This window comes from Protopterus annectens, chromosome 5.part1 (genome assembly GCF_019279795.1).
Source record: "Protopterus annectens isolate FY-2018-M chromosome 5.part1, PAN1.0, whole genome shotgun sequence".
Taxonomy (NCBI): Eukaryota; Metazoa; Chordata; order Ceratodontiformes; family Protopteridae; genus Protopterus; species Protopterus annectens.
Window position 1 is genome coordinate 591,437,386 of NC_056736.1, and position 12,305 is coordinate 591,449,690.

Sequence of the window (12,305 nt, forward strand, 5' to 3'; positions counted from 1 at the left end):
TTTCCCCAAGACAGGACTGGGGGGAGAGGTGGGAAGTTCCAACAGCAGAAGTGGAGGAAGTTTTAGAAGTAGTTCAGAATGTGGAGGTCAATAATGTAAATTTGGTAGATCCACATCAAGGCGAATTTAACAAGGGTTGTACGATTACAAAGGAGAGCAATTTCACTATTTACAATTTCACTGAAATAGAAATGAAGCAAGAATTTTTTGACGTATTTATCAAAGGTTTACATTTTATCCCTTCTCGTCCTTTTGATTTAGCTGAAGCTTTAATTGATCTCAAACTATTTGTAAGACAGCTTAATTTGATTTTAAATTTTAACGGACAACTGCACACTAAAACTACACTGGCTAGAACAAGCACTTTTAACCCCCCCCCCCCCACTCATCCCTCCCTTAAAGTATTTGAAGAGATGGTTGGTAAGGAAATAAGGAAGTTCAATTCCAGGAATTTGGAAAGAACACCTTCCAATATGAGAATAGAAGAAACTTCCTTAATTCAACTGCTCAAAGAAGAGGGATGTAGAGTCATAAAATCTGATAAAGGGGGTGGGTTAGTCATAATGTACACACAAGATTATGAGGCATACCTTTTTAGTATGAATTACTCTCAAGAAACAAAATGCATCTAGCTTATTCCAAAATTAATTACACTCTTATGGATAACTTATTGCAAGGGGCTATTAATGAAAAAGTTTATAATTATTTGTATGTCAACAGACCTAGGATCCCGATAATATTTGGGATCCCTAAAACGCACAAAGGCCTGGAACCACTAAAATTCTGGCCTATTGTGTTAGGCAAAGGAGGTATTCTGGAGCCTTTGGGTAAGTTTGTTGACCAAGTGTTAAAAACATTTGTTTCATCATTAGAACACATTTGCAATGATTCCTGGGACTTCCTTAGGGGTATTCAGGCTCACCTTTCCACCCTGATTTATTAATGGTAACTATAGACATTGTGGAGTTGTTTCCTAGTATCCCACATGTCACAGGTCTGGATTGGTTTAATGAAATTTTAGTCAAAGAGGCAGGTCTAAGTGCGAGTACCATTAACACACTGGTTGAATTCATGGAAATTATATTAGAAAATAATTTCATCTTTTTTAATGGTGAAATATGTAAACAGAGGAAGGGCGTGGCGATGGGTGCGCCTTGTGCCTCCCTGTACGCCAACATAGTGTTACATAAATGGGAGCAAACTTATATTTTTTCGACCAGATGGGTAGAACATATAAAGCACTACACCAGATACTTGGATGGTATAGGCCTATTGTGAAGTGGGACAGAAAAATAATTTATGGAATTTTTTGAATATATCAATTCCACCACCCCGTTTCTGTCCTTCACATATACTATTAGTAATGAAACAATGAACTATCTTGATGTAACCTTACTCAAAAGACTCTTTGAACAACACGTTTACATCTAAATTGTACAGAAAACCCACTTTTTCTAATGCATATTTGCATTTTACGAGTGGACATCCTTTTTATCAGAAAAAAGGCATAGTTAAAGGTCAAATGATAAGAGCTTCAAGGATGTCCAGTACTTTAGAATATTTTATGGAAGAGGTTGCATTATTAAAAAGGTTGTTCATGGAGAGAGGATACCCAGAATCCCTAATAGACACGTTGAGTAAAGAGGTCTTTGACAACAGAGAAAGTAGATTTCCTCCTTTGCTAGGTGTGGGCTATGTCCATGATGGAGCATCTAAAAATGAGGGTAACATAGGTTATAGTAATAACTATACACACACGTTTTCCAGCAATTCTCAGCAAATTGAGGAAGTGATTTATAAATATTGGCCAGTTTTGACAGCCCATGAGGAGCTCAAAAAGTTTATTCCAGAACACCCCAAGTTTACTAGACGTAGAGATATCAATATGAAGGAGCTTTTTGAAAGGAAACACCCCCACAGAACAATGAATACAAATTCCAGGAATGGAACATACAAATGTGGGATGTGCAAACAGTGCACAGCTATTATAAGCAAAGGTTCCTTATATATTCCATCTAGAAAATTTTATTTTCAAGCAAACTGTTACACCAATTGTGGAACAAAAGGTGTAGTTTATCAGGGGTTTTGTACTAAATGCATCAGTTTCTATATTGGTAAAACAGAAAGAACCATAAGAAGGAGAATATATGAACATTTATACGATGTCTCTAAAAAGAAAGATTCAAACGCCTTTTATAAACATTCCATTATATGTCCAGATATGGTAATAAATTTTATTGTATTAGAACAAGTGTAAGTTGACAGTAGGGGGGGAGACTGGGAGACTCGATTAGAATACAAAGAGCTCCTTTGGCAACTTAAACTAGATGCTGGCAGTAGTCCGGGTTTGAATGACAACATCAATATTGGAAGTGTTTTGAAATTAAGAATGGCTAGATTATAAATAAGAAGTGTTCCATAAATGTACACACAACAGTCATGTGTTTACACTAACACCTGTTGAAATGTAATTTTCACTGGTGTTGTTATTGTTGTTATTTTTTATGCTTATTGTTGCAAGTACGTGTTAATAGGAACACACACATACATATTTGTTGTCTTTTTTATCTTTGTAAAGCTTTGGCAGGACAGCACATTAGTAGAGAAGTAAAAAATTTTTTGTAGCAAGTATTTTAAGATAGTTTGTTTTCTACATTATGTAGAGCTGTTTTTATGCCCTGTTTTTTGTAAGCATCAACAAGGGTTATTATTATCAACTTTTTAACATGCTTTGGTTACAATGGAATAGTTGGTATTTTCTTTAGTCTGGTTTTAAGATTAGATTTGGTTTTATAGTAGTGACATTTCTAAACGATTGTAGCTTTAAGATTTTATTAAGTGTTAAGTCATATGACTGATTGCTAGGTGTATATAAATGGATTATTCATTTTACATTTTATCGTGATAAAGCTTGGTACTGAGCCAAGCGAAAGCATTTGATTTTATTTATGTTATCAACTGTATGAGAATAAAAAGGTTTTGGAAACATCTTCACGTTCTGACTCCTCTTTCCCGTGGATCTGCATTTCCAAGTATATTTGACTGTTGTGTTTGTCATTTGTAATAGTTTACAGATTAACATGTGATACGAGACAGATATACTGAACCCTCTAAGTTTCTTAAACAGATGTTGCCAGCAACATTTTCTCACGAGGAGAACCTAAGATCTTATATCCTTTGAGCATTAACAAAAACAAAAAAGTTAGAAAGCTCATTTGCCTCATTGCAGTGGTGTAGCTTGTCAGACTATAATGGTTTTAGTGTAAAATGCCCTCTCTGATATTTTGCGTGACGTCATTGTGTATGACTATAACTGTTTTGGTCAGTGTTTATACCAAAGTGATCAAATACGTGTTTACAAAGCAATGAAGAAACTGAAAACCTGGCGGAAGAGAACACCAATAACCATGTTGCTTATTGTACCTGTCTTTCAGCATCGCCACTTTCACTGGACAGATGGAACCAAATGGGACTATACATACTGGCACCGTGGATCTCCTGCCCATTACTGGTGGTCAGTTTCTTGTGTGGTAGTGCGGACAAAAGGTAAGTGTTACTTTACACTTAAGTTATCTCGGTAATGGAGTTTATTTCTATACTTAATAATTCTACTCCATTTTTGTCCATTGCCTTGGGTGATAAAGGGAAAATCGCCAACTTTCCGGATGTTCGTATCACTATGGATTTAGATAACTATATTTCATAGTAATATTTACAGAAAAAAAATGTAATAATTACTTGCATTTTAAAAGCTTGCACCTGAATTTTATGAACTGTATCAGATTGAGTAGAATCATTAGTGATGACTCTGTGTTTTTGGCTGAAGCTATTTTTTTAAATCACTTTTTGAAGAGAGAGGCTGACATTCACAGAGAATCAGTAAAATCACTGATGAAGTTAAAGCAAAACAATCTGATAAATTTTCACCAATTTTGATTTGGTTTGAGTGCTAAGGCTGCAGGATCTGAAGACAATAAAATTGATTTAATTAATGTTTTTCCTGTACCAATCAGTGTCGATAGTGAGAATATTAGAAACATTATTTTTGATAACTGGAAAAATCATTGCAGGCTACAAGACTTGAGACTTAGTAGGTAAAAACCCTCACTTTGTTTTCAGAGTCCACTAATTTTAAAAGTTTTTTTGAAAGATCTAATTTTGTTTACCAGTTAGAACTAGACCATTTGGCAGTTACATTTGCAAAGATTGAACACTGTGTAGGTTCATCAGTAGTGGGCACAGTAAGAAAGAAATTTGTAACAACGGAAGTTACAATTGCAAAATCCACCCAAGTTATATATCTTGCAACCTGTGGTTTGTGTGAGGGGCTTCTCTGTGGCAAAACCTTTAAAATACACTTGCAGAGAATTAATGAACATAGACTAGCAATACTCAGGGCTGATGATACAAATGTCTTAGCTAAGCATAAATTGTCATGCAAAAGATTTTTTTTAATTTATTTTTGGTTTTAGAACAAATCAAAACTGGTTTTAACATGGGTGATGTGAACAATATTTTAGAAGTTCACGAAGTGAAATGGCAGGTTAAAATAGACTCCCAGTCATATAAAATGTATTTTAAAAGCCAGAAGTTTGTTAATCATTTTTCTTGTGTTATAAATATAGTCCGTTGTACTTTTTTAAATTATATTCTAAACATGTTTATGACTGTTTTACTGTATAAAACGTATTTCCAGGGATGTTTATATTGTGTACTTTGATTAATTCATTGTGGTGATCTGTTTAAGAATGGGTGCTTTGAGAGTCACCTGACTTGTGATTCATTATTTAAAGTTGGACTTGTCTTCTCTTTGACCACTTTCTGATAAAGTTCTGATTGTAATTAAAGATGAAAAGTGCTAAAATTTACTGGTTTTGGTTGAGCTTCCATTCAAGTGTTCCTTTTTTTTTTTTTTTGTTGGTAAGTTTGTTGGTAAATTTTGGTTTTGCCTTTTTTTGTCATATCTCAGTTGTGGTAAGTCTAAAGATAGTAACATAAAGTTATGGGTCACATTTTGGAGGAGAATTACTTATGTCACAAGGAAAGTATAGCGGTATAGTCTTCGCCATTACAACTCAAGCATATCTGTCGCCAGCTGCTGTTAAATGAAAAATTCTTAAAAATGATGGTGAGTATACCAAGCTAGTACAAAGAACACAGCAACCAGATAGGAAAGAAGACTGACCTTTTTCCATTAATTAATGCTGTTCTCTGTACTAGTATTGATACTGGTGTTGAAATGGTGCTGATATTGATTGTGGTATTAGCACTGGCATTATTACAGTTGTATATTTGGTATTAATATCTGCACAGATAATGATAATGGTATCGGTATCGCCATTAATATCAGTGATACCATTGATATTAGTCATGTTACTGATATTGTGTTTGTACTAGTATTGATACTGGTTTTGAAATGGTGCTGATATTGCTTGTGGTATTAGCACTGGCATTATTACAGTTGTAGATTTGGTATTAATATCTGCACAGATAACGATAATGGTATTGGTATCGCCATTAATATCAGTGATACCGTTGATATTAGTCATGTTACTGATATTGTGTTTGTACTAGTATTGATACTGGTGTTGAAATGGTGCTGATATTGCTTGTGGTATTAGCACTGGCATTATTACAGTTGTAGATTTGGTATTAATATCTGCACAGATAACGATAATGGTATCAGTATCGCCATTAATATCAGTGATACCGTTGATATTAGTCATGTTGTTACTGATATTGTGTTTGTACTAGTATTGGTAACAGTATTAGTGTTAGTATCACATTGGATTGAGCCTGGTGTGGTATTGGTACTAATATTACCATTTCTATTAGTGACCCGCGGTGGTGGTGCTGTGGTAGTGTTGTCGCCTCACAGTAAGACGCTGTCCGGTTCGATTCTCAGCTAGAGCGTCTTCTGCATGGAGACATGCGTGAATGGGCTTACCTTCGTTGAAGGTTGTGCATCAGGCCTGGCAAGCTGATATGTAAAAATCAACTGCCAATCATTAGCGGACCGGAGTTCCGCTGTGGCGACCCCTAACCGGGAAAAGCCGAAAGACACAAACAAATTACCATTTCTATTAGTACTGGTATTTATATTGATATAATATTTGGTACTGACACTAATACTGACTTACCATTCATATTAGCCATGTTGTTAATGATATTGCTATTTCTACTAGTATTGGTAACTGTATTAGTGTTAGTATTACATTGGTTTGAGCTTGGTGTGGTATTGGTACTAATATTACCATTTCTGTTAGTACTGGTATTTATATTGATATAATATTTGGTATTTACACTGATACTGACTTACCATTGATATTAGATGTGTTGTTAATGATATTGTATTTGTACTAGTATTGGTAACGGTGTCAGTGTTAGTATCACATTGGATTGAGCTTGGTGTGGTATTGGTACTAATATTACCATTTCTATTAGTACTGGTATTTATATTGATAACTATTTGGTACTGACATAATTTGTGGTTTTGGTGGTTAATATTGGTAATGGGCGATGTTGACTGTAGGACTGTTTGATATTACCATTGGTGTGTTTGTACTGGTACTTGCTACTGACACTGATACTGACATAATTGGTGGTTTTGGTGGGTAATATTGATAATGGTCGATGTTGACTGTAGGACTGTTTGATATTACCGTTGGTGTGTTTGTACTGGTACTTGGTACTGACACTGATACTGACATAATTGGTGGTTTTGATGGGTAATATTGGTAATGGGCGATGTTGACTGTAGGACTGTTTGATATTACCGTTGGTGTGTTTGTACTGGTACTTGGTACTGACACTGATACTGACATAATTGGTGGTTAATATTGGTAATGGGCAATGTTGAATGCAAGACTGTTTGATATTACCGTTGGTGTGTTTGTACTGGTACTTCCATTGACAACTGGCACTGTGACTGATTTTCATGTCAGCAGGCACAAGGGATGTTATCTTCACTAAAAACTTTAAATTTGCTGGAATTATCCCACCAATTAAATTATAACCAACTTCTCTCACTACACAAAATTATATTTAATCCCACTTTCTGCCAGTTATACATATAATTCTCTTCAGCCACCCCCCCCCCCAATCATCACCTACAATCTTCTGACAAAGGTTTACTTCACCTCTATAAGCCTTACAAAAATTGTGGTCAAAGTTTGTGTAGCAAAAGTCAGGAATATGATCCCTGCACCAGTCAAGGCAATACCTAACATTCATTTATTTAAGCTACAATTAAAAGAGTTCCTGTCTGACTCCAGGCTTTGCAATTGATGCTCTCCAAGTTAAAGTGCATGTCTTTCTCGTATAATGTCGATGTACATCCCATCTCTTAGCTCCTTGTTTTATTTCTCTTACTGCTATTTTCCTTTTACTCGTCATCTTCCTTTTGCTTATTATTTCTCCTACCTCCCACATCTGATCCACTTATTATCTCTAACAAAACCTTTTTCTCACTCCCCTATCTCTCCCCTCCTCCTTCGTATCCACTGTTTGAATTTTCCACTCTGACATTTGCTTTATGAGTGAGTAATAAACGCTTGCATTTACAGCATGTCAACACGTTTCAGTGCTATATGATGTTGCATTCATCTTGTTTTAATGATGGTATAGGTGTATTAATATACGTGTGTGCGTATTAATATTTGTATAAATCTACATATTTACAGTATATTGTAATATTCTGTCAATTTTCACCTATATAAATGTGTTTTCTGTTCTTTTGTTTGTGGAGTTTTTCTCCCCGGGCCTCTGCTGAAAATGGATAACATCCACTTAGACTTTCCTGGTAAACAAATGTCAATGAATGAATAAATAGATAAATTGTCCAAACTCCATGAGGTTATACTGCCAACTGAATTCTGTGGAACGTTTATATTCCACATGACATGCTAATCACTGCAGCTGAGTCAGTTTTTATAAATGAAGGTTTTACTGTATGTGCTAAATTTAACAGGACTCATTACAATGAACATGTGCTCTTGGCTTTAAGACATGTCTTTTTGCTGTACAGTTTCATGTGTCAATACATCAGTAGTCCTTCTCTGTAACTATTGAACGTCACAGTTATCATAGGCTGTATGCTTATGCAACAGGACTTGTTGTGACAGGTTTGGTTGCTCATCTTTCCCTTAATCCATAAACAATTTTTGTTCAGGTACTTTACTAATAATTTCATTTTCAGGCTGTGGAATTCCCAATGGCTTTTGCATTTTTACTTTATCTCCACTGTTTAAGTCTGATGTCGGGGGCTGGGCCAGTAACAATGTGACCATCGGTGCCAAAAAATAAATAAATAAAAGCAAACTTTAGACACTTAAATGATCTCTTCCCCAACGACATACAGAAATATTACTCACCTGTTTGAAGGAAAGAGGCTACTTATGCTCAAAATACAAAGAATTATACATACAGAGCCTGCAAAACATTTTAATAACTATGTTTGAAAAATAAAATACTTACATAAAACACAGAGATCATCTTCTAGTTGTAATAATGCCATCCAGGATGGTTATTAATGTGGAAATAATAGACTTTCCAAATATGAAGAGGCCTTCTTCCCATGATTCAGACTTCACATAACATTTCTAAGTTTGATAGCTATTCCATGGCCAGAATTGATGGAGAATCTAACAAAGGCTAGATACTTGACAACACTGTACTTGATGAAAGGATACTGGAAGATTTCCCTTCTCCTCAACCACCCCTCCCATATAGTCAAAGCTCTTAACCTGTTAGTGCTATCTTGCCTTCTGTCTCAGTTTTCAGTTTCTTCTGATTTTCCCATTTGCTGCCATGACAACTGTATTGTCTTTTCTCATTTTCATCACATATGCCTTCAGTTTTCATTTGCTGAAGTTGCTCTTCAGACTCTGCTTGTAATGCCACATTGTCTGCATATACAGCGGCTTTGCTGTGTTATACCAGGATGACTTGGTCATTTATTCAGAGACCTACCAAGTTTATTTACCTAAAGTTCCGGATGTCTTAGAATCCATATAACAGACAGGATTCACTGTGAATGCTAAGAAAAGTAAATTTGGTATTGTGGATGCCAACTACCTTATTAAAAGTGCGGTGCTAAGACTACAACCAGGAAAAAAAATTAGAAGCCTTAGGAACCTGCCAGTAGCCTCTACTAAAAGAGATAGGTGAAGGTTTTCTTGGGACTAGATGAGTATTATGGAAAGTTTGTGCTTAATTTTAAGACTATTGCTTGTTTTTTGACAGATCTCACAAGCGGGAAAGCTTCTGTCAGTGTGCAATGGCCTCTTATGGCAAATAAAGCATTTGATGAACTGAAAAGGATGCATTGTTCTTAACTTATCAAACTAACACCTGATTTTACTAAAGGGTCTACACTTTATACCAATGCATGAGTCACAGGGTTGAGAGGCTATCATAAGCTATTCAAGGTAAGGAGCACCTGGTTTTGTATGTCTGCAAGAAGCTGAGTAATGCAGAAAGGAGATGCTCAGCTATTGGAAGAGAATGTTTAACTGTGAAATGTCCTTTTGGGTCTTGAAATACTACTGGTTAGGCAGGCACTTCAGTTTGGTAGCGGAGAACAGTGGTTACACAGATAAACTGATGGAAAGTAAGTAAATATTGTGGGAAGAAATAGCCAGGGAATTGTTATGGCTAGGCTTGTATAGGCCCTAGGGCCGATAGCCTAGTACAAACCTATGAAATATAAATTTGTGCTAATGTGTAGTATCCCTTCAGTCCTTTGAGTATAATATAGTGACCTGCAAGCGTAGCCAAATAAAATGCTAATATGTTGTTGAGGGACTTCAGTCCATCATCATTAGTCCAAAACCCATGGCTTTTATCCTCTGACCAGTGTTGTTGTAACCTTTTTGTCATAGAGAATGTCTTTAAATGTGTACTCAAAGTATGTACTGCAGTACAGAGTGTAGGAATAGTCTCACAGCTGTTAGCAAGATAACAAGGTCTTAATTGACAATGTTTGTATATAAAGAGACTGCATGAAAGAAGCAAACCAGGAAGTTAGTGACTCATCTGGAGAATCATCTGAAGGAAGACCGTGGAAGCATGGAGTGGAAGAATCCATTTGAGGTTAACCTTTACAGTGTACCTTGTGGAAAAAATTGTTTATAGAGTTGAAAGCTAGGCCTGAGAGAGATTTGCAGTCTTGGGCTTTTGTTTAAAAAAAAACAAAAAAAAAAACAGACTGCATCTTGCACAAGCCATGTGGATTGTGAGAATTGTGTGAAAGAAAGTAACCTAAAGTATAAAAATATTTTTTATTTCAAATTATAGAGCCAAGTAGACTGTTTTTTTTTTTGACTTGTGAAATTAAATCTGTGTTTTTAAGTATGTCCTCCCCCATTGTACCTTGGACTTACAATAGTTAAAGATGTTCTGCAAATGTGCCACGTCCGTCATAGTTTAACAGATAGTAAGTCAAGGTTTAATAGCCGTGATTTATAAAGTGAACAAAATATTGTATCAGATATCTAAAAATTATCAGCTCTGTTCAAGAGATGTGAGGGCAAGAATCTACCACATCACTGCCAACCTAGAATAATTTTCTGGCCTTTGTGGTGATGAGGAGCATAAGGCTGATGGGTCATCTTTTTGCAGGTGGATTGCGATGGACCTTTCTTTGTGCAGTAACACCCCCCAATATTCCTGGGGGGGGCTTGGCTGCTAGAATGCAAATTATTCAAGGGAAGTTGACTTCATACTGTTATCTTGCACAAGAATCTGTTTTGTCCCAGAACCTTCTGTGTCTCTTGATGACTAAGGGAGTGAATAGGGTATAATGCTATAAAAATGTAATCGTATATAATACTCTTGGATTTCCACAATAACCACATTTTTCTGTTTTAGAGAAAATGAAAAAATATTGTGTAGTTATTGAATCCCCAAGGTTTCCTCTGCAGTTTGTGGAGAGCCAGTTAACTGGATTCTAACTGCCTAAAACCAACTGGTTAATATCATGTGCAGTGAAGATTAAAGATTAATTTGTTAGACAGTAGGGGTAATATTTGGGCAGTACTTCTGCATCCTTTATTGTGCAGTTTTTCCTCTTCCAAGTGTTGCTGTATGATGGAGTTAATACATATTTTCAGTAGATGAAAAATGCTTAATTGAAAATGCTTGCAGGAAGGTTACCGGAAAAATGTGTTGTCAATCACCTGTGATGTCAAGGAGTTGATTCTGATAGGAAACAAAATACTGAACAGTGAGAGTGAAATAATGCATTTTGTGTTACCAAAATAAGAATTTTGCTAGTTTTACATTAAAAGGCTATAGCTATTATAAGCACACATGGTGTTAATTTTTTTAGGTATAGTATTGTTTTTACCAAAATTAGTTTGGACTTGGTGTATAAAATGTTTTTCTTTTTTTACTTCAGATCCTGGATATTGGCATGACACATATTGCAGCCACAACAGGGGTTATATCTGCGAATTCTGAGCAAGAAAATGATTATCAGAAGATGCCTGCTGCCTGCTTTGCTTCATATGCCTACTGCATGCTACCTAACAATGGGTTATTGTCATGGGAGGGGGTTGGGTGGCCAGAGGATTGGTTTATTTTATTGTAAGGGGCAACTTTTATATGTTTTTAAAGGGGACTAGCCAGTTGTAAGTCACTAGTTGTTGATTTTATTTAGAATTCTGGAAGGTTGTTTTGTTCCTAAGGGTCATGACATTCATAATTCATATGAGATGCCTGTTTCCGTCACTCAGAAGAAAGTCATTTTCATGTTCTGTACCACCATGGGAACTTAGGAACTACCCCTGTTAATGGTTTGTGCCATTTTCTGTACATATCAGAAGTTCCATGCAGTATTCTATGTTTAAAAACTATAACTGCTACACAGTAAAGTTTAATATTGCAGAATGTAAAGGCTTTGTATTGAATTTAATGGAAAAAATGAAAAATAAATGTTATCTTTTCATGTGCATGAAGAAAATCTGTGTTCCAGTCAACAGACAGTCAATATATAATGTATATTTTGTCTTAAAATGGGAACATTTGAAGATGTAGAATGTTGTCTTCCTCAAAAGGGTATCAGTGCATGAGTGAAGTGCATTTGGCAGACTAAACAGCATTTATATGTTGATTGTACAAAATTTCGAAAGGGACTATGGAGTAATACATTTTTGTCACTTTCAAAGGGAGATAAGCATGTTTTAAAAATTCCAAAACTTGTGTCTTTGTGGATAACTGAGCCAATCACATATTTTTTAAGTATTTTGCGTTTTTACATCAGAAGAGATCTTTGAGAAAGGTCTTTCTTAGAGAAGATTCTTTGC

The 12,305-nt window shown here is 35.6% G+C and overlaps 1 protein-coding gene across 1 annotated transcript in view; it reads left to right on the plus strand.

The window, feature by feature from the left end:
* The window catches only part of LOC122803549 (lectin-like), a 111,484-nt gene extending 99,533 nt beyond the window's left edge, over positions 1 to 11,951 (plus strand). The window contains exons 6-7 of the mRNA XM_044073202.1: positions 3,435 to 3,546; positions 11,399 to 11,951. Coding sequence (XP_043929137.1) covers positions 3,435 to 3,546; positions 11,399 to 11,460 — 174 coding nt within the window. The 3' untranslated portion in view covers positions 11,461 to 11,951. The remainder of the gene's footprint in view (positions 1 to 3,434; positions 3,547 to 11,398) is intronic.
* Positions 11,952 to 12,305: the final 354 nt, after the last annotated feature.